The sequence below is a fragment of the Branchiostoma belcheri genome, unplaced genomic scaffold, assembly GCF_001625305.1.
Source record: "Branchiostoma belcheri isolate BF01 breed outbred unplaced genomic scaffold, Haploidv18h27 scaffold70, whole genome shotgun sequence".
Classification (NCBI taxonomy): Eukaryota; Metazoa; Chordata; class Leptocardii; order Amphioxiformes; family Branchiostomatidae; genus Branchiostoma; species Branchiostoma belcheri.
In genome coordinates this window covers 466,972-489,883 of record NW_017804354.1, presented here as the reverse complement: position 1 = coordinate 489,883, position 22,912 = coordinate 466,972, and the positions used below count along the sequence as shown (strand labels likewise).

General features: G+C 40.9%; 2 protein-coding genes across 2 annotated transcripts; both read right to left on the bottom strand.

The window, feature by feature from the left end:
- Positions 1–129: 129 nt before the first annotated feature.
- LOC109484830 lies at positions 130–12,308 on the bottom strand. The gene is made up of 13 exons (XM_019788186.1): positions 12,138–12,308; positions 11,792–11,904; positions 11,365–11,449; positions 10,319–10,452; positions 9,671–9,778; positions 8,417–8,473; positions 7,777–7,907; positions 7,240–7,294; positions 6,766–6,858; positions 5,946–6,080; positions 4,724–4,825; positions 2,847–3,005; positions 130–854 (listed from the first exon to the last, which is right to left on the bottom strand). The coding sequence occupies exons 2-13, from the start codon at positions 11,879–11,881 to the stop codon at positions 723–725; spliced, it is 1,281 nt and encodes a 426-aa protein (XP_019643745.1). The 5' UTR covers positions 11,882–11,904; positions 12,138–12,308; the 3' UTR covers positions 130–722.
- Positions 12,309–17,737: 5,429 nt separating this feature from the next.
- On the bottom strand, positions 17,738–22,305 carry LOC109484785. Its single transcript, XM_019788149.1, has 7 exons — positions 22,253–22,305; positions 21,785–21,839; positions 20,759–20,851; positions 19,930–20,064; positions 19,350–19,451; positions 18,593–18,751; positions 17,738–17,869 (listed from the first exon to the last, which is right to left on the bottom strand). Exons 1-7 carry the CDS (start codon positions 22,303–22,305, stop codon positions 17,738–17,740), a joined length of 729 nt encoding a protein of 242 aa, XP_019643708.1.
- Between the last annotated feature and the right edge of the window lie 607 nt (positions 22,306–22,912).

The window sequence follows — 22,912 nt, the reverse complement described above, 5'->3', positions numbered from 1 at the left end:
TAGGAACCGCAGGGTTTATGGTAATGACTGTCATGTAGCTGTGCTCAGCTATAGGAACTGCAGGGTTAATGGTAATGACTCTGTCCTGTAACTGTGCACAGCTATAGGAACCGTCTGGGTTTATGGAAATGACTACTGTAGCTGTGTACAGTTATAGGAACCGTCAGGGTTTATGGTAATAACTCTGTACTGTAGCTGTGCACAGTTATACGAACCTTCTGGGTTTATGGTAATGACTATCCTGTAGCTGTGCTCAGCTATAGGAACCGTCTGGGTTTATGGTAATGACTCTGTCCTGTAGCTGTGCCTAGCTATAGGAACCATCAGGGTTTATGGTAATAACGCTGTACTGTAGCTGTGCACAGCTATAGGAACCTTCAGGGTTTATGGTAATACCTGTCCTGTAACAGTGCTCAGCTATAGGAACCTTCCGGGGTTATTGTAATAACGCTGTACTGTAGCTGTGCATAGCTATATGAACCTTCAGGGTTTATGGTAATGATTCTGTCCTGTAGCTGTGCTCAGCTATAGGAACTGTCTGGGTTTATGGTAATGACTGTTCTGTAGCTGTGCTCAGCTATAGGGACCATCTGGGTTTATGGTAATGATTCTGTCCTGTAGCTGTACTTAGCTATTAGAACTGTCTGGGTTTATTTAATAACTATTTTCTGTAGTTTGATCAACTTTAGGGACCTTCTTTTGTGATGACGCCATCCCGTGCTTTAGCTATAAGAACCATCAGGGTTTATGGTAATGACCCTGTCCTGCAGACGAGCCTGCTCAGCAGCAAACACCAGCAGGTGGCTCTGCAGAGTCTCCTGTGGTCCGGTCAGCACGCAGGAACGGTCACCGGTCTGGAAGTAAATTAAAGACTAAGGCAATAAATTGTATCTGAAATTCTGGAAAATAGACTTGACTTAGAAGAAATTCAGAAAACACTTTTCTAGGGACGAAATCCCAAAATCCATTTCTATTAGCTCTCTGTGAATATAAATAAACCCCCAAGTACGAGGTATTCAACAACATGCACGGTGGTGGCATTTTCTGAAGGCAAAGTTGGAGAGGCTTTCTTTGCTTACTTAGCAAGTTAGGCCATGTTGATTTGATTATATTGATGACATACTCTGACACCCTACAATACTAGAATCTTCCTTTCATTATTTTCAAATTTTCGTCTTATACTTTAGCATTGAATTTCGCATTCTACGATACTATTGTATTGTTTTCCAATATTTTTTCTTGTGATTTAGGGCACATATTTTCACATTTTGCAGTTGCGGTATGGTTTTTAGGGTGGGAGGACGAAATTATTTGCGCACGCGGATGTTATCCATATAGTAATCAAATCAACATGGTTTTAGTAAAAGACCCTCGGATCTGTTTTCATTGTCTTTTAACATAGCAGATCTTTCTATTCCAACAGATTAGAAGAATTATGTACAAGTGATTTACGAATAGGCCTGGTTTCTGTAGATATGAACTTGAGTTTATCTATAGTCAGTGAAGACCAAAGGAGACATACGCATGGATCTTAATGTAAGAATGGCCGCCGATTGTAAGATTATAATCGTCACTCTACATTGTGACAGCAATGATTACACATGGTTGTATTGAATGCTTTTACTGAAGTTGCGCCTCAAGACCCCTGCTTCCCCCGAAGTTGAACTGGCGACCATTGTATCTCGCCTTGATAGTGGCCTGGTAGTTGTTTCCGTTATGCTATAGCGATATCCGATAACACCGGCATAAGGCAGATCGTAATCTGTAACCACCCACGGCCAAGAGGGTCAGTTGTGAAATGGATATCAAACAGTGTAACGATTTGTAAGATGAGTGGCAGGCGTGAAGAGAAGGGAAAGTGTAGCTCCTCATTCCGGACACGTCGATCCATTCCCATAGCTAAACTGTATTTGTCATGAACGCTGTATTAGTAGGGTTCCATCCCGTTGGGACTCAGTTCACCAAATGACGTGAACTCAATAGCAATAATCCGAAAGGTTATCTTATAATCCCCGTTAGTGAGGGTTAATTGATAAGAACGTGCTTTTCTCCTCGAAAACGACTATTTAATTCGGCAGAAAACCTTCAAAATCGACGTTTTGTACCCAAATTGGACTATTTTGACCAATCCGTTGTTGAATTTATTATGAGAATGAACACATTTGGGGAGGGAAGGAAACGAACATTTAAGGGGATAAAAGAAAGAAAACTGTGAGACTATAAGAGAAAGGCTATAGCAGAATCCGAAGCATGGGGAACCCTAGCTGCTCGGCAACCACCTGTTGATTCGGACTTAGAACTTTTCTCGAAGCTCAGGAAAGGAACGACTCAGGGTTTTCCCCTGTCAGTCCATGAAACCGGGAAGGGACTTTCCCATCCGAGACAGTCTACCAATCGTCTCCCGTGAGCTGTTGGCCTGAGTGACAAAGTTGACTAAACCATCAGAACGAACTTTGGGGCTCCTGGTCGTACCCTCGGTGTCATCACAGCGGATGACAGAGGAAGGGCATGCGCGGAGTATTGAAGGGGAAGAGTGTAGCAGTGGTGACCCGAGAAGAAGAAGAATCACAGCGGAACTCTGTCCCCCCGAGTCTGAAGCTTACATTAACATTGTTGCTTCGTAATTTGTACTGTTACGTGTACCCTCTGTTTATATTATTTATTGTCATTTGCTACGATTGATCATTTGATTAATCTGTTTTATTTTGTTTAATTTTATTGTATTCTATGTTGTCCAGTGTGTATGTTCTGTTGGGCTACCTTGGAAATCAGTCTTTCAGAGACTGAAGGTACCACCCAACTATTTTTAAGAGCAATAAATAAATAAATAAAACGTGTAACCTTACCTGAACAGCCTTGACAAAGGCATCCGTCAGGAAGTAGTCACCGCCATGCATTTCACGCATCTTGTTAGGGGGCGCTGCTGCACAGGGATGTTCCGTGGATGTCTGAGTCAGGAAGTCATACACATACACGGGACCGGGACTGGACCAGCGCAGCTCTCCCTGGTTAGATGGGATACAAACGTGATAATGAGTAGTGAATTCGACTATTCTTGAATTGTGTACTCACTTTTCGAAAGTTTAACCTTAATGAAAAAAGGAGGTTACAGCTCAGGCAGTGTTTGTATGAATTTTTTAGTCTCAATATCTTGTGTTTTCTTTCATACTATGGCCATAGTTTTGGGTTCGCACATAAATTTTCCAATTTGTGATTTCAAAGTGTCATAAGATTGAGACATCTAGCAGTTTGCTCTAAAATTGCAGGGGAGTTTATGCTTTTCCGGAAAAATAACTCGTAGTAGCATTGAAATTTGTTTATGAACAGTGGGATCTATATAGTGTCGCTTAAAAGATGTATAAACAGAAAGTTATACAGCTTATGGGGGACTACATTTTCATAACAAGAATTCCGAGACCTCATACCTACATGAAATATGGGCTTGATATGTCCGCATTAACATGATATATGCATCGTGATGTATGTTAATTTTTGATTAACTTACAGAATTCCCAACTATGGCATTCCTAATATTCACCATTAAGAAATCATAGAATTTTTGCATAAATTATGCAAATTAGGTCATCATTTGCATAATTAGTATCTGTTGATGTTCTGCCTGCCATAGGTTACATACATTACATGTATGAAATTAGTATGATGTAAAACACTGTAATCATAGAATTTCCTCATTAATTATGCAAATAAAGTCCCCATTTGCATAATTTGCATTTAATCATGTACATCTCTCTCTCAGCTACCTACACACCAAAAATTATGGAAATATGTTGTTCCTATCTGGACTTATTGACTTTTAAACATTTCGCCAGAAAGTGCCCTGCACTTCCAGAACAAGCTGGGGGACCAAACTCACACCACTTCTTCCTGACAGGAAAAGCTATCTGTCACCAAAACATCAAGACCATAGCATGTTCAGGATAAAAGATACAAAAACCGGAAGTTCTGCTGCAGTACCAAGGTCATCCACCAGGAGGCCCATATTTGACCTTGACGTTTGTCTTTCTAAGACTTACCTACATGCCAAATATCATCATAATCCATAAAGGCGTTCTGAAGTTATGCTGACCACAAAGTTGCGGAAACACACACAGACACACACACAGACATACATACATACATACATACAGACAGACACGCCAAAAACAATACCTCCATTTTTCATGGAGGTAAAAATGACGAAATTCCTCCAAAGCAGTTGTTTTACAATGTATCTTTTGGACATGCTATGATCTGGACTTCGGGCAAAGGCCAGTAATTCCAGCAGGCGCAGTGAGTCTACTTGTAGTCTATAACATATGGTAATGTAAATAAGTCATTTAGGGAAATCTTGTCATTTTTAAGCTGAATGTTTTCAGTGAAGGTTACAGTATTTTGTTCTAAAAACATTCCGCCATGTGTTTTCTGGTTTGCTAGGGAAGACTTTTAAGCGGTTATCAGCTGTCCAGAGTGGTCATGGGTCATTTGTGAATATTAATATTAATAAGGTTGATGTTAAGGTTTTCAAGGTATAAAACTCGGGTAGATGATTTGTAATCACCTTTTTCTGGAAATTAGAAAATTAAGAAATTAGATATTGTGGTCTTTTGCCTGTTAGGGTAACACCTTTAACCAAGGCCCTATTAAAGTCACTGAACTTTCTAAAACAGAAAACAAAACAAAACAAAAAAAATGGATGATTGAAGATACCATCTGACCGCCCCACCTTGGTGCCTGAGATCCTGGTCTGTCGCTCACAGACCTCCTGTGTGAAGCCCACCATGTCAAAGGAAACTGTCTGCCCTCCATCGAACTGGAAGTTTACGGACTACAAATAACAAAATAATGAGTTTTAATTTTTTTTTTATTTCTATGTACAGGTGCATTGTTTTGAATGTCACTGTTTATTCTTTTCCTGTGCGGCTGTTGCTATCCATGGAGGAATTTTGCAAACGCAGACCTGAAATGAGTCCCGAGTCCCGAGTCCCGTGGTAGAGAATTATAATTGACAGGGTATGGGGATTAGATGTAGTTGAATTATCATTTTTAATAACTTTGATTGCCTATTAACATGCAATGTCAAAAGGTTGAGAGAAAAGGCTTATAACTAGAAAGTTTGCTTTGGAGCAAATGTAGCAGATGGCTTCACCACATTTTACGACAATGGCAGGGAAAGAAGGAGAAGGACAAGGGAAAACAATTCTTTACATTGATATAACTAACTATAGTATGAAGTGACAACAGTTGGATTGCTATCCCCTACATTATCGGTTGGGATTTTTAATTGCATAATGCAAACTGTTGTTTATTAAGATTAAAAGAAGCGTTTATGCCCGTTTATCCCCTTATGCTGGAGCAGGAAAGCTTGACATACCTACCAAAACACTTTAATTTAGTTCATAATGTCAATATGGCGTGGCTTTGTACACGTGCTAATTGAGTTAACCCAATCAAATCCCAACAGCCAATCAGGAAGAAGAATAGAGGAAAGCTGCATGCCTATCGGTCGCTTGGTCTGCATGTCATTTTGATGACTTGCGCCCAAATATGTTAACACACAAACCTCCCGAGGGTATTCGCCCACTCTACCTTCATGCCAAATTTCATTGTTATTTGGCCCCAAAATGAAGGAGTTGAATCAATTTGAGGAAATGGTAGGAGAATGAGGGGAAGGAGGAGAGGAAGAAACATGAGAAAAAAACAATATGTCTTAACCACATGGTGGTGAAGCCATAATTATTTTTATCTTCTCGTGTCTTTGCAATTTCTGTATGGCTCATCTAATGTTAGTCGAAGTTTATGATCTACAATTTCACAAGACATCCTCGGTGGCATGGATTATTAATGATTTTTCAACATTTCTTTTGCTATGCATGAACTCAAATTTGTATTTGCTATAACAGAACGACAGGTTGCAAAACGCAATGAGGTTGTTAAAAGACATGTACCTGATTGGAGACAACGTCGTTGTCACACTCGTACACACAGCGTCCGTACGGCCCAGTTCTCAGCGCCTCGGTCAGATTCTCTACATCCACCGGCTCCTGGGGACACACCTGGCTGACTGGGAAGTCTGTCAGGCCCTGGTGTACAACACAGAAAAAAGTTTACACAGAAGTGTCAATAGAATTACTCAAGTCTATGTCTGTGACAATTTATGTCTCCACCAAAAAATAGATACTCAAGGATATGATTTGGGAGAATATTAGATGTTTCAGGTAGCATCAACTACCTTTCGTCAATAACACTAGTGAGATCTCAAGATCAACAGGTTTGCAATCCTCTATGACAGTTTTGGTGTCTAGGAAGTGTGCATGTTGTCATGACTCGGTTCCTGTGTGAATTTGATGTTGTCTTGTGTAAACTTTGCCTACATTGTGTTTCTTATTGGACTTTTAGAAATTTGTTATCACTATTTTTTGTATATCAACCAATAGTTTGAGGTTATAAACCTGTTGATCTTGAGCTCTAACCAGTGTCATTGCACGAAAGGTAGTGGATGCTAACTGAAACATCTAAAAAAGAAAACTGCTTTTTGGGCATATCTTATTACCAGGATATCTATCCTCCATCAACACATTTTATGGTCTATTAACACGCATTTTAGCAGGCCTTTTCAGTGGTAAAGTATTACAAAAGACTGCAGGGCTTCTGCTTTCTGAGTTTTATCTAAACATACAAAAGAGCAGGTAGATTTCTAAAATGTAATGTTAACCTTCTAGCTCATATTAAACACAGAATTGCCTAGTCAGATCAGTGTAATGTCACCTGTTTCACCCTCTCCAGGTAGATCTTCTTGGCCGAATAAGGACAGGTGTTCTCCACCTGGCAGTCCACACACCTGCTGCCTGCACCTGCCGGCTGGGAGGAACGTCACAAACGTACTATTGTTGTTGTTGTTTACTGTTTACTTTTACTACAATGGCAACAACATTGATTTTGAAAACCAATTTGTCACCCTGACATTACATTGGATGCATTTCAACGTTTTCAGGCTTCTGGAAGGCATTAGGGGATTTTGTAACTTAAGATAACATGGAAACGTTTTGTATGTAACTTCGAAGCAGAAAGGTGAAATCAAATAAGGTTTTACACCAGATCCTGAATTCCAGCATCCCGAAGACATTGTTATTCATGTAAATAAAGACGTTCACGACGGTTATTAGGTCGTCATTCTATAAGGTCGTCACTGGACCTGGGGGTTAAAGGTCAATGAAATGTTACTTGACTTAACGTTCTTACCTTGTTCTCGGGCCTGAAATGCATGAGGCTTCCAAATGACGACACCTTGACACACCTGTTCAAAAAGAACGACTTTTTTGTATAATAGTAAACCCAGCAAAGTAGGAATTTGGAGATTTGCAGATAAACGTTTCTCTTAAGTTACTGACACGGCCAAAGACGGGTCTATTTTTGCAGCTCTGCATTTTTGACAGGCACTTGGTAGGTACGAATTTTTTGACAACACACATACACACAGACATAGTCATAGACACACACATACACACACACAAAAACACAGATACATACATACACACATACATACGCACACACGCGCACACGCACACACACACACGTACACTCATATACGAACAAACACACACACACACACTCATACACACATACATATTACGCACGCACATACGCACACATGCGCGCGCGCACACACACACACACGCTGGCAACACAAAGAGATAAGCACTAAAGGTTCTGATAAGGAGTTGGAGACAAAACATTTTGCTACTACAAGGTACAGCAGTAAATGATGCATCAATTAACCTCGACCCGCTGAGCCAGTATCCTATCAGATCAATGTCGTGGGAACCTTTGGTGAGGAGTGAGGAACAGCTGCCAGCTGTGGTCCGGTGGTCTCCTCGGACGAAGTGGTGCGCAAAGAACCAGAATCCCGCCTAGGATTTAATCATGGAAGGATTTTCATGCAAGTAAGACTTACTTTGTTGCACGAAATAAATCATCAGTAAGAAAATATCTGAACTTGAAATTTGTTGTTGATGTCACCGCGGTATATGGAAAGCCATGGTATACATATTCATTTCCATATATATTAGTTCCTCTGTACTGAACTCAACCTATTAAGCTGAGCTCACATTTCCAAACCGGGGCCCGGCCGGGCTGCTTTGATTAACGAGTTCCAAGTACATGTAGTTGTATTTTATATCATACTTTTCGTTTCATAAGACGGCAGTTTTGAAAGGGCCGGGCCCTGTTTTGGAAATGTGACCCCAGCATTAGTTAAGTAAACTTGAACTCAGTTAGTAACATTTAATACATGAATATAGCTAGAAATCTATTTTTATAAATAGCCTTCTATATTCTATGGTAGGTTAAATACATTTACTATATTTATGTCATAAAGACATCAATTGACAAATATTTATGAATGAAAGGAATATTTTACCGGTTCCATGTGTTGGATGTGGACTATGTCTCCGATGGCTCCACTGTCAATCAGTTCCTACAAAACACAGAGCGCAGAACAATTAGATATTCCTGACTTCTGCAAAGCATTTCGGTTTTGTTCGTTTATGACCAAATTTCTTGTGGCTGATCTTCTGACCTACTGTCATTTCCCTAACCATGAGTTGTTGACCTACTTTCAAGTTAACCACAGTTTCTGTGTCTGACCTTTTGACCTCTGTCAGCTGCTGACTTTCTCCTATCCACGTGCTGTCAACCTGTATCTGTTTATAATAAATAATCTTTAATGCTCGACAGTTGTACATGGTACAATGTATGGCAAGGATGGCAATGTGATCTTTACAATCATACTAGTCAATTCTTGGAAACTAAAACTACATGAATACAACGTGAATGGCGTATTGACATGATGTACATTATATTAAACATTTCTGTCTGTCACGATTCTTTCTCTTTTCTACAGCGTTACAAACGTATTGGCCTAGGTACATAGATATGGAGTCGGGGCATGACATAAGTAGATTGGAAGTCAGACAGTCAACAGCTGACAGCCACCCGAAACAATACCTTCGTAAACGGAAATCTTTAGGATGAGTTTTTTTAAAATGTTTTCTGGTAAACAAATTAGTGTAAGAAAAACAGATAGCTAAATGTTGCCCAATTGAGGTTGCCCAAATGTTGCCCAAATCTATTGCATAATATGATAAGGGAAGTAGATTTGAGTTTGTTTTTGGCTTCCCTGTTGTGCATAAAGTTAAACAGTTGATTGCTTTACAGAGCTTTAAGTAAGCAACGTATGTGTATCGTTTTATCCTATTATCCTGCATTGGTGTCTACTTGAATATAAAGGTTCTTAAAACAAAGTATGTGTAAGCAGGAGAAACCTGGTAACTCTGTCTGCTTCGTGAAGTTAACCAGTTCATTCTAATATGTGGATTTCAACGTCATTGATTTAAAGGCCCATTATGTAACTTTTTACGCAAAAATCCCCAAAGGGGACGTAGGCCACAGCACTGGCAGTTGTCAACCATATCATATGTGCGGTACCGAATAGGAGATCATTTAGTTTTCTATCATGCTTATATGGAGCAAGGTTGTTGCATTTTCTATTGCTGAATATTGTTCTGGGATACTAATTAACGGGTTAGGTCAACTTACTATGTAAAGAAAAAAATGGAAAATATACTTTTCGTATTGTCAAAAAGTTACATAATGAGCCTTTAAACCTTTGTACCTTGATTTTCCTGACATGTGGAGAGTACCTCAACACGAAACCCACAGATAGGATGACGTTGTTCCTCTCACAGGCTGCTACAACCTCACGACAGTCCTCCTCTGTAAGCTGGGAAATGTATGGGTGGTGTCACTGTAGGTATTGTAGCACTTGCAAACAGAATAGGTGTACTAAACGTAATGAGAAATCGAAGATTCCATGTCTTCTTTAATTATTGACTGTTCTCCCAGCCTCTAAGGAGACAATTTCACCTCAAATTCGTTCTTGTTAGTCTGCGGTTACATCATTTCCACCCTCCCGTATTGTGACTTATATTCCGTACTCAAATAACCATGAAGACACAAGCAAATAGACACAGAGACTAAATCCATCATGTATATGATGGAATTAGCTGAGTCCATTTTGGAAGCATAAATGGAGTACTTTATCCAAATCACGCATTTCTATAGAGACCAGTATGGATTCGAGGGGTTCAAACTGGAATGAATATCAAATATTGTTGAGCTGAGCCGATTTTATCTGAAGAGATTCTGATTCAGTAACATGAAAACAATCTAATCAGTTATCAGACAAAATGTTTTCATACAAGCGTTGTAAGCACTCTCCTCTTTTTTTCAAAGATTGGTTAGTACACAGTGTAACACGTACTGCCATGGGTTTCTCCAGTAGCATGTGGTAGCCTCTGTCAGCAAACACCACGGCAGGAGCTTTGTGCAGCTGGTCCGGGGTTGCTATGACAACACAGTCGGCAAACTTCTCCCTCTCCGCGGCTTTCTGCCAGTCTGGACAAATGAGATTAGTGCGGACATTGACATCTGAGAGTAGTGGGGACATTGACATCAGAGTAGTGAGGACATTGACATCTGAGGGTAGTGAGGACATTGACATCTGAGGGTAGTGAGGACATTGACATCTGAGAGTAGTGGGAACATGTTTTTGGGAAGTACTAACAGTGCAATGTAAACCTTTAGACCGCCACAGGATTTTAAAACTTTAAAAAAATCTATCTAAGAGTTGTTTTCAGTGCAAGAAGTTACAAGTGTTGAGTGGCACTTATTTATGCTATGTTTGTTTGTTTGTTTGTTAGAATATGAAGTGAGCGGGCGGAGATTGTGTTTCGTTAGGATGACATGGTATTGCCACGTAGATTCGCCAGGAAATTATGGCTCATAAACCATGGAGTAACAGCAGAATAAGTTCCATCTCTTGATATAATTGTATGTGTAACATTTCATGCTCATGTCGTGTCTATATCTACTATACATGTACCTATCTATATCTACTATGTACAAAACTATATTTACTATCTATTTATGATTATGTTTACCTCTAATAAATACAATTGATACCTCTAATTACTGATGATAACTATAGATATATTGTAATAATGTTCATCCGTGGCTAAAGCATGTTCTTTTATGAACCTGTTTAGTTCTGTATATGTGCATTTGTTTTGTAATAAGTCTAAACTATATCTACTCTAATACCGAAAGTGAGATATCTCTGTTTCTTGTTTTGTGCCAAAATGATGGATGGGTCGTTTGAATAGCATAAATGTTATTAAACTAGACACTTAGAAATACATAGTCTCATACTGGTTGATGACATAAATTTTACATGCATAATCTACATAGCTAGTGCAGCATAAACAAATGTAACACAAATGGAGGTACCTAGGCGGTTGTAAATTTTACCTGTGAAGACATTCTCCTCGGGAATGTTGAACTCCTGCTGAAGACGTTGGCGCCTGAACGGCTCAGGGTCGGCAACACCTACCACCTGGAAAATGTCACTTTTAATAAGCGCCACTAGCGGTGTATTTGGAAAACGGAAAGCAAGATCATTGAACCCAATTTGAGCCTGGGTGCAATGCAAGCTACAACACCAAACAAACCTCAATTTCTTTAGACTGTCGAAATTTAGTAACCGTCAGGTGAACGTTTAAAAATGATGCACAAAATTGATATCAGAATTAAACCCATCGCCTGTTGTTTATTAAACAAAAATGTCCGATATTCAGCTGGACAAAGGTTAAGAAGTCTCGCGAGGAAAGGCGAGACTATGCGGGATGAGGGGGCATTCTGTATCTACATCACTGGGAAAATTCTGAACTCTACCCACCTGGAAGCGCTCACTGTTGTCCAATGAGAACCTGGCATACATCTCTCCTCTGTTTCCTGCGCCAATAATCAGGGCCCTGACTGGAGCCATGGCCTCTCACAGGGCAATTTCACCTGGAATACAATAATTATGAGTAAAAAAATGTACAGAAACTTGTGTGATGTCTTAGACAGATCAGTGTGTACAACATCGTTTAACATATACGATACACAGCGGAAAGGGATAGAAAAGAATATATAATGAAGTGCAGCTCAAAGTGTTTGTTCAAAGGTCGATTTGGCACATTTTGAACCTTTTGCCCACAACCCACACGACAAAGACGATCTGTGATCTGTATATCACTAACCTGACTGTCCACTTGGTTAAGTTGCCGTGTGAGACCCACAGTGCTGGAGACAGGACGTGATGAGGCTACAGACAGTAACAGACTCCAGACGTCACAAGACACGTAACGTCAGGTCTGTACATTAAACCCGTGACTCGACAACAAACCAAGCTCGCAAGGTCAAGTCCGAAGTCCGTCCTAGCCTCGTTCCAGCATTAGGTCAGGGGAGAAATTCCAAGATGGCGGACATGCTACACCTGTTATACCCCTCTTAGTGCCCGGGTCACAGCTTGCTTTCGTTAATAAGTCGGCCAGGAATCCCCAATGAAGGACAGAAGTTGAACACCTTCGTGCCTGGCGCATACAACTACAGTTATACTGTTGCAAAGTTGGTATAAACCCTCGGCGTTGGCGAAAATTGTGTGAATGCTGGAATTTGTGGCGGCTGTCCGACGAGATGTGATGCGCCATTACTCCGTCTAGCTTCCGTAATGCGTGTGGTTTGTGCGTTACATATCTCGCCGAGGATTCTTAAAAAAACTACGGTATCGTTTACAGGAATTTTATGTGCATCTCCAACGGTAGGTGACGTTGAATTCTGATTGTAATCTCGGGTTATACACTAAGTAAACATGGAGGCACTGTTGAACAAATTAGACGAAATGAAGACCGAGAATGCCAACAACTTTTCTAAACTTAATGACAAGATTGATGCTATGAAATCTGACATAGAACGGATGGGAGACGTGCTGAGTTCACACGATGAGAATTTTGTAGAGCAGGGTCGCCACATTTTAGAACTACAAGCTAAAATTGCGGCACTAGAAGCGCGACAATTCCACGCTGACCAATATTCGCGCAAAAACTGCCTACGCATCTGGGGACTCCCTGGTAACTATGACAATACGAATCTCCTTGCAAAGTTCTTGGAGTTTGCTGCATCAACTCTGAAAGTAAATGTTGCGGCGACAGACATCGATAACATTCACTACTTAGGGAAAGGTACTGGCCGGCACGTGATAATCAAGTTTACTACTTTCCTAGCCAAAAGGAAAGTCTATGATGCCAGGTGTATCATAGACTTGATACACCTAAAAATGAAGCTGGCCATTTAATCTCGATGAGAGACAGCCTTTCTTTTTGTCATATCTCGCTAATTGCTGGCATTTATATATATTAGCAGCTGGGGAAGGGGGTATTGTGTTCCTTAAACAAATAGATTTTAGGCTATTTTTTAGACTAAGGTGAGACCATCTATCTATCTCTATCTATTGATTTATTACCTTCGCCAAGAAGGTTATGTTTTCTGGCTGATCTGAAATGGGAAGATAATGTTTCAGGGATGCTTTCAAAAGCAAACAGCCGTCTCTTTCTGTTAGGGCGATTGCGAAACTTTCATGTATCAGTTCAGGACTTACTACTGGTCTATACGTCATTTGTCAGACCTGTGGTTGAATACTGTGTTCCCGTATGGAATCCTGGACTCACGTGCAAGCAGATTACAAGATTGGAGCATGTTCAAAAGAGAGCTCTGTGCACAACCCTTAAAGGACAATACAGCTCATATGACTCATCCCTGCAGTTAACAAGACTCAAGTCATTGAAGGACAGAAGAGAAGACCTATGTCTCAAATTTGCTACAAAACTGAACCCTGATCTCCTACCCCCTAAGGTGGGTGAACTCTCAGGAAGACACACAAGTAAGTCTAAAAACTACTAAATACAGGACCAACAGATATAAGAACTCTCCAGTACCCTACCTAGTTCGTCTATTGAACAATTCCTTCAAATAATGTTTATCGTAATTCTTTAGCGCAACGGCCTACTTTATGATACCTAGTTATCTTTCGCTACTACAATTGACATTGATATCACACGAGTTGTTTGTGAGTGCTGCGGAAGTGTAACGTTTATTCGAGCGATTGACTGTGATTTGCCCATACAACTTTTCATAACTATGTTATGGCGGTTAGGATGTTTAATCTTTCCTCTAATCCTGTTATTATCATGTAGGTAAATGTTAGTATTTCATATAATTATGCCATAGATTGTTTTAATGTTGAACTTTTTATGAAATGTTTAAATTGCTATTTTAGTGTAATTAGTGTATAACGATAAAGATTTAATCGAAAAACTTACTAATTTTGATTTGTTATGTCAGAAATGTTAACTAAGAAGGCAAACTGTACAGCAAGACACAATTTAGCCAATGGCTACAAGTTCTTATTTGTTTTCACAAATAAACCATTTGATTGATTGATTTTCAGAGGCGTCCGTGTGTGTGTGTGTGTGTCTGTGTGTCTGTAAACACGATAACTCGAGAAGGCTTAGATGGATTTACTTCATATTTAGCAGGTGGGTAGATCTTGATGAGACCTCGAAATGGTTAGATTGTGAGCCCCCTAGCAACTTCCTATGGTACTGCAACTGAACTTCCGGTTTTGATATCTAATGATTTGGACTGGCTGGGGTCACGAAATGTGGATAGTAGGAAGCTCTTGTGCTCGAGAAGACGTGACGTGAGTTTGGGTCCCCTGGCGGCTTGCTCTAGAACTGCAGGGGCATTTGTTTTAATATACAAAAGATGATAACTCAAGAACCGGTTGAGGGATCGTCTTGATTTTTGGTATGTAGGCAGCTAGATATGTTTAGGTATTGCAGACAGTGGAAATGACCAGAGAAGTGGACTGGAGCTAGAGCTAGGATGGATATGGATGCCAAGCTCTCTGATAAAGAGCCATGCAGGCGTGATATCCAAGATGGCGGCGTCAGGAGAACTGTTGTAACGCGTACAAAGGTGCGATGAAATCAAGCAGAATAGTTGTTAAGCACAGGGAGGCTTTAAAGAGTCAAAATAACGTTTGCAAAAACACTAGAAAGAAACATTATGACGACCCCGGTCTGCAAAGAATCGTATGTTTTTATTCGTAATATGTATACGTTTTGCGTAGTGCTTAGTGCGTTTTTTTTCATAAGATCACATAGTGCACGTGCTTCTTGCGTTTTTTCATCAAATACTAATGGATTTCATTAAACAAAAGCACCCCTGTCTTTGGTACAGTTATTTATGGTCCTCACTCGGGCTTGCCTCAGTCAAGATGCTTCTGACTTGTCGGAAAAAAATATGCTGCTCCAAACCTTTTCACATAACCAGTAACCTCAAATTGGCCGTGTCATCTTACGTGGTAACAATTAATTACGATATGGCGTTTAGTAACGTTTAATGACAACTCACGCAATCTGGGTGTAATTGTGAAATAGTTGCTTCAGATCAGAGGTTACTTTATCCTTCATATGTGTACTCTGTAAATTTCATTTTCTTATAGTTATAAAGTACACATTTTTACTCCTCATTAGATACATGGGATGTTATCTGATGTTTCCCCAAAGCACTCTATATCAATAGGACCTTAGATGGATAACCATTGTATCTTGATGATGCGATATTACTGAAGGGGCCAATGAGGTGAGTATTGATATATATACGTTGAATAGGGCCGTTGATTGATAATTATTATACCTTGATTATGTGATATTACTGAAGAACCCAATGAGGTGAGCACTGATATATACGTAAAGGTATAAGTATGACCGTCTGGGTTTATGGTAACGACTATCCTGTAGCTGTGCTCAGCTATAGGAACCATCTGGGTTTATGGTAATGACTGTCCTGTAGCTGTGCTCAGCTATAAGAACCGTCAGGGTTTAGGGTAATTACTGTTCTGTAGCTGTGCTCAGCGATGGGAACCGTCATGGTCTATGGTAATGGCTGTCCTGTAGCTGTACTCAGCTATGGGATCCGTCAGGGTATATGGTAATGACTATTCTGTAGCTGTCCTCAGCTATAGGAACCGTCAGTGTTTAGGGTAATGACTATTCTGTAGCTGTGCTAGGCGATGGAAACCGTCATGGTCTATGGTAATGGCTGTCCTGTAGCTGTACTTAGCTATAGGAACCGTCAAGGTTTATGGTAATGACTGTCCTGTAGCTATGCACAGCTATAGGAACCGTCTAAGTTTATGGCAATTACTCTGTCCTGTAGCTGTGATCAGCTATAGGAACTGTCTGGGTTTATGGTAATGGCTCTGTCCAGCAGCTATGCACAGCTATAGGAACCGTCTGGGTTTATGGTAATGACTGTCCTGTAACTGTGCTCAGCTATAGGAACCTTCAGGGTTTATGGTAATGTCTGTCCTGTAGCTATGCTAAGCTATATGAACCGTCAGGGTTTATGGTAATGACTTTGTCTATAGCTGCACTTAGCTATAAGAACCGCCAGGGCTTATGGTAGTGACTGCTCTGTAGCTGTGCTAAGCTATAGGAACCGTAAGGGTTTATGGTAATGACTGTTCTGTAGGTATGCTCAGCTATGGGAACCGTCAGGGTTTATGGTATGTTCTGTCCTGTAGCTGTGCTCAGCAATAGGAACCGTCAGGGTTTATGGTAATGTCTCTGTCCTGTAGCTGTGTTCAGCTATAGGAACCTTCAGGGTTTATGGTAATGTCTCTGTCCTGTAGCTGTTGTCAGCTATAGGAACCGTCAGGGTTTATGGTAATGTCTCTGTCCTGTAGCTGTTACCGTTCTGTCCTGTAGCTGTTGTCAGCTATAAGAACCATCTGGGTTTATGGTAATGATTCTGTCCTTCAGGGTTTATGGTAATGTCTCTGTCTTGTAGCTTTGTTAAGCTATAGGAACCGTCAGGGTTTATGGTAATGTCTCTGTCCTGTAGCTGTGTTCAGCTATAGGAACCGTCAGGGTTTATGGTAATGTTCTGTCCTGTAGCTGATGCCAGCTATAGGAACCTTCAGGGTTTATGGTAATTACTCTGTCCTGTAGCTGTGCTCAGCCATAGGAACCGTCAGGGTTCATGGTAATTACTCTGTCCTGTAGCTGTGCTCAGCTATAAGAACCATCTGGGTTTATGGTAATGATTCTGTCCTTCAGGGTTTATGGTAATGTCTCTGTCCTGTAGCTGTGTTAAGCTATAGGAGCCGTCAGGGTTTATGGTAATGTCTCTGTCCTGTAGCTGTGCTCAGCTTTAGGAACCTTCAGGGTTTATGGTAATGACTGTCCTGTAGCTGTGCTCAGCTAAATAAACCATCAGGGGTTATGGTAATGACTCCGTCCTGTAGCTGTGCTCAGCTATAGGAAACTTCAGTGTTTATGGTAATGACTCTGTCCTGTAGCTATGCTCAGCTATAGAAACCGTCAGGGTTTATTGTAATAACTTTGCACTGTAGCTGTGCTCAGCTATAGGAACCGTCAGGGTTTATTGTAATAACTTTGCACTGTAGCTGTGCTCAGCTATAGGAACCTTCAGGGTTTATGGTAATGACTGTCCTGTAGCTGTGCACAGCTATAGGAACCGTCAGGGTTTATGGTAATAACTTTGCACTGTAGCTTGGCATAGCTATAGGAACCGTCAGGGTTTACGGTAATAACGTTGCACTGTAACTGTGTACAGCTATAGGAACCGTCAGGGTTTATGGTAATAACTTTGTCTTGTAGCTGCGCTCAGCTATAGGAACCGTCTGGGTTTATGGTAATAACTTTGCACTGTAACTGTGCACAGCTATAGGAACCGTCGGAGTTTATGGTAATGATTCTGTCTATAGCTGCGCTTAGTTATGGGAACCATCAGGGTTTATGGTAATGACCCTGTCCTGCAAACGAGCCTGCTCAGCAGCAAACACCAGCTGGTGGCTCTGCAGAGTCTCCTGTGGTTCGGTCAGTACGCAGGATCGGTCACCGTTCTGAAAATAAATGTCTATATAAATCTCAGGAAATACATTTTTCTTATTGCACTTAGACCAACATTAGACCAGAGCAGAGCAAGCGGGCATTGAGACAATATTTTTTAAATATTTTCAGGACAAAATTTAGCTATCAGCTTTCTCCAGAAACCGCTGAACATGTGGCACTTATAACCTGCACAGTGTTGGGTTCTCCAAAAACAAAATTTTAAGGGAAGAGATTTCATTTGCTTACTAACATAGACAAGTAGACCAACTTTGTTAGTCTTGAAAAAAAGAAAAGGCATCACTGTGCGCACTATATGGGGTGCCATAATGTTGCAGTTCAGAACTATTAAAAGTCTACATGTTGCAGTTCAGAACTATTAAAAGTCTACATAGATCAGTAAAAGAAAATCAGAGGTAACAGTCATTTATAAACATGGTTGCTGTTTTGTAGTTAAAAATCTCGTTAAACCATTATATATATGATAGTAAATATAACTGCAGACCAAGGAAGGCTATGGAGTGACATTACAAAGCTGCACAAGCTTGTAAGAGCCTTGTCTTATCTATTTATCCACGTTCCGACATTCCAACAGACATCTTTACCCATTTTTGGCATGCTGACCACTGTCAGGGCAACAAAATTTCTTGTTTATTTTTTTAATATCAGGCTAAAATTAATGCACGCGCTGATGTCATCCATAAATATTACTTGCTGTGACCATAACACACACTTACTTCAACAGCCTTGACAAAAGCATCCATCAGGAAGTAATCACCGCCATGCATTTCACGCATCTTGTTAGGGGGCGCTGCTGCACAGGGATGTTCCGTGGATGTCTGAGTCAGGAAGTCAAACACATACACGGGACCGGGACTGGACCAGCGCAGCTCTCCCTGGACACAAACGTGATGATGAGTAATACAATAAGCATTCCTGGGATGTATAATGCATTCTCCATCTTTTTGAATAGTGAGTGCTCCAATTGATAATGGTTTAACCTCAATGAACAATGGAGATTATAGATTAGTCAGTGTCTGTTTGAAGTCTAGCTTTTAAAAAGCTGGTTTCTTGACATACTAAGGTCGTGGTTTTTGTGATGCACAAAGCACGTGTAAATGTAAAGACATGATGTGAGTTTTGAACGTCTAGTAGCTTATTCTAGACCTTCAGGGTAGTTTTCGTTAACATCTTCTGAAGAGAATCGGGTTTTCATGACTTGAGGTATGGACGTAGCTTAGATGCAGACAGATATACACAATGATATTGAAATCATGCAGGATACATTTGCATGACTAAATTCTTTCATGGCAGTTTTCTTCATGCATATGTATCTTTTGGACATGCCATGGCCTGGGTGTTTGAGTGGCACCTAAATTTGACTCAAGTATATGTTTGGGCCCCCATGAAAGTTAATGACTTTGCTAAAAGCAGGAAAGAAAGCAAGATAAAAGCTTGGATCATTGAAAATACCATCTGATATGACCGCCTCACCTTGGTGCCTGAGATCCTGGTCTGTCGCTCACAGACCTCCTGTGTGAAGCCCACCATGTCGAAGGAAACCGTTTGGCCACCATCGAACTGGAAGTTCACCACCTAGATAGGAATAACAACAAGAATTTGAATTCATATTTGTTTTTTAACCTCTACGCGCGAACGATTTGATTTTGGTGCCATCTTTTCTGTACGTGTTCGTTGTTATCTAGGAGAGAATGGTCGGAAATAGAAAAAATGTAGTAGAATAAGTCAATTTTTCAACTTTGGCTGCTGACACGCCATTCAATGTCAGGGTCAAGTAAATAGACTACTAATCATCGGGGAGGTATTGTTTTGGTCGGTTTTATTTTTAGTTATACTTTTCCTTCATACTAGTCACGTACATCGTAGTAGGACAAAGACAGATATGCATTACATGCTGCTCAAAGCATTATTTACATAATTAATTAAGCACGATTAAATAAGAAATATGATTAGACATACTCGGAGGTATTGGATTTTTATCCTTTTTGTTTGAAATGAAAAATATGTACCTAAATTTGAACCACAAGTTAAAAGTTTTGCAACGGCCATGTACCTGATTGGAGACAACGTCGTTGTCACACTCGTACACACAGCGTCCGTACGGCCCAGTTCTCAGCGCCTCGGTCAGATTCTCTACATCCACCGGCTCCTGAGGACACACCGCACTGACTGGGAAGTCTGTCAGGCCCTGGTGTACAACACAGACAATGGATAAGTACAAATGTAGAATATCCCTCGATCAGTGAAGATTTTAGCAGGTAATCACATACCTCCAAATTTTCTACGCCCACTGTACGTCTTGATCACGGAGTGACCTCGCGAGAACACGAGACTAGGTTAAGACTTGTGTAGATCACCCCCACCCCACCCCCCACCCCCGTCTCCTTGCGGAGCAGGGGTCTACACACCAGAACATCTACACAAGTCTCGACCTAGTGTCGTGTTTTATCGAGACTAGGTCACTCCGTGATCAAGACGTACAGCGGACGTCGAAAATTTGGAGGCATGTCTTTACTTTTTTAACCCGTCACAAAGGTTTTGCACAGAGATATCTGTCCAACATAGAAAAAACTCTGAAGTTCTAAATTCTGTATCTATGGCATTTGATTGGTCGGCTAACAACAGGATCTTTCAGTCGTCGCCTCAACTGTGATGAATGATTTTAAGACCACAGGGTCCCTTTCACCCATTGCTGTTTTAGCTACTGAGTCCCACACCCTTTTAATCTGAAGAAAAGTGGCAAAAATTCAGAAAGAAACTGACTATCCTGCCTTTCATTGGTTTCTACTTTCTGAGATTCAAATAATAAAAAAACACATGGTGAAATCCTAATCCTTTAGTTCACATTTTAAAGATGTCAGACCCGTAAAGTACAATGTCACCTGTTTCACCCTCTCTAGGTAGATCTTCTTGGCCGAAAAAGGACAGGTGTTCTCCACCTGGCAGTCCACACACCTGCTGCCTGCACCTGCCGGCTGGGAGGAACGGCACAAACTTAGCTTTGTATAGTTTATTGTTTGCTTCAGACACATGGCGCATATCAATGTATCATTAAAACGCAACAAACAACAAGAAATCGGATATTTCAGACTGCCAGGATGTTTGTTTGTTTGTTTGTTTAGGATCCCATTAGTATGAATTTCACACTACTCTTAATGGAGTCCGTAGTGAATAATCTGATAAGTATTTGGACCTTCGCACACCGGGGCATGTCCTTACTCTTTTATGAAAGGTGTGGTGGGATCTTTAACGTGCATGGGGATTGACTCTCCCCAAAAACGGGACCTCCATTTAACGTCCAATCCTAGGGACGTCCCTAACCGAAGCTAGGTATTCATATCACCTGAGTGAAGTGAGTGATGTCGTGTAAATTGCCTTTCCCAAGGGCATAAGATCAGTGACAACGTAGGATTCGAACCCGGAACCCATTGGTTCAAGGCCGAACATGCTACAGCTATGCCACACACCGAGCATTCTACCGCTACGCCACACGACCCCATACTGTACATATACTGCGACCCACGCGGAATGATCTATTTAGGGTTTTCATGACCCTCCAGTTAACAGATCTTTCCTTACCGTTACGTGAATATGTTAAACTTGTAAAGTGGAGTGTATGGTGTAGTTTAATATGATATTTACATCACTTCCTGAATTCCAGAATCCTGAAGGCATTCTCGAGTTTCCCATTCCCAGGATTTTGTTAGATAAGAATTTCTTTCACCCGCTTGGATAAAATAATTCCTGATGTAGTGAGATGGCGCTGATGTCTTTTCACTATTTGGTTCTTCATCTTCCTGGACTGCTGAGGACAGAAAACAGTCATTTATGCAATGCTGTAGATAATCCGCCATCTTTCTTTAGTTCTGAAAACAAGGGGGCTAAGGTCATACATGTGACGTACTTACCTTATTTTCAAGCCCAAAGTGCATAAGACTTCCAAAGGATGACACCCTGACGCACCTGTGAAAAAATAGACACGATTTTTCATTATACATAACGGTAAACCCAGATGACTAAATACTAGGGTACAATACAAATCGCAACAAACAAAACAAGAATTTGGAGATTTTATCCTCCAGAAAAAGAGTATCTGAGAATTTGTCTGACGGGTCAACATTAATATACGTATGATTCAAGATGGCGGCGACGGAGGTAGCGACGATGCCTCGCTCCTGCTAATATAAGTCTAATAGTGTCCTTTCTGAGTTTAAATTCAATATTTTTTCAAGCAAAACGTTTTACTTTTGTACTTTCATCAACTCTGATCCATATTGAGTTGATTTTTCTACCCTCTTCGTGGGAAATTACGACATTTACCGCTGACGCGAAACCCAAGCCAAGCCACGCACGCCATGACCGACTCAGGTGCTCACGAGGAGCTGTACTCCATACTTGGATTGTCGTCTACGGCAACCCATGATGACATCGTGGAAGCCTACAAAAAGGAGGTCAGACTGTACGAAGAGGCAACAAAACTCGGTAAAAAGAGTAGGGTTTTCAAGGAGGCGGAGGCGAAACATAAGGAGGTAAGCAAGTCTTTTATGGTCTTGTCTGACGCGTCCCGGAGACAACAGTATGATGACAGCGGCGCTGTAACTGTCCCTCCAAGATTCACAACGAGATCGAGTAAGCAGACGAAGAACTATTGTGTCAATCAAAACGAGCAAAGCCTCACCATATTCCTGCCACCAAACATGTCTAGTTCTTGGCTCGCCACATGCGAAGAACACTACGCTACCCGGGCGATAGACAGGGGGAAGAACGGACGCCACATCAAAACCACATTCATCGACGCCAAATCTAAAGAAGTTGTTGGATCAGTTAGCCTCACTGTGTACGAATCTACTGAGAAGATCCTAGTGCAAGGCTCCGCATATCTGTTGTGGTTCCTTGAAACTTTTCCTAGCTTGAAAGTGAAAACTGGCTCTATGTGTACCAGTGACGAAGTGAGCATTCTATCTCAAACGTCAAGCCCTGGAGACACTATGTCTACCCCCACAACTGACCATGGTTATCCCAGTACCTTGTGCCCA

What these genes read in the sequence shown, in the direction of transcription:
- LOC109484830 (XM_019788186.1), bottom strand. Translation starts at nt 11,881, where the DNA reads ATGGCTCCAGTCAGGGCCCTGATTATTGGCGCAGGAAACAGAGGAGAG. An exon ending in ACATCCAACACATGGAACCG is followed by an intron (nt 7,908 to 8,416) that starts GTAAAATATTCC and finishes ATTAAATCCTAG; the next exon opens with GCGGGATTCTGGTTCTTTGC. An exon ending in CCTTTGTCAAGGCTGTTCAG is followed by an intron (nt 855 to 2,846) that starts GTAAGGTTACAC and finishes ATTTACTTCCAG; the next exon opens with ACCGGTGACCGTTCCTGCGT.
- LOC109484785 (XM_019788149.1), bottom strand. Translation starts at nt 22,305, where the DNA reads ATGTCATCATGGGTTGCCGTAGACGACAATCCAAGTATGGAGTACAGC. An exon ending in ACGACGTTGTCTCCAATCAG is followed by an intron (nt 19,452 to 19,929) that starts GTACATGGCCGT and finishes ATTCCTATCTAG; the next exon opens with GTGGTGAACTTCCAGTTCGA. An exon ending in CTTTTGTCAAGGCTGTTGAA is followed by an intron (nt 17,870 to 18,592) that starts GTAAGTGTGTGT and finishes ATTTATTTTCAG; the next exon opens with AACGGTGACCGATCCTGCGT.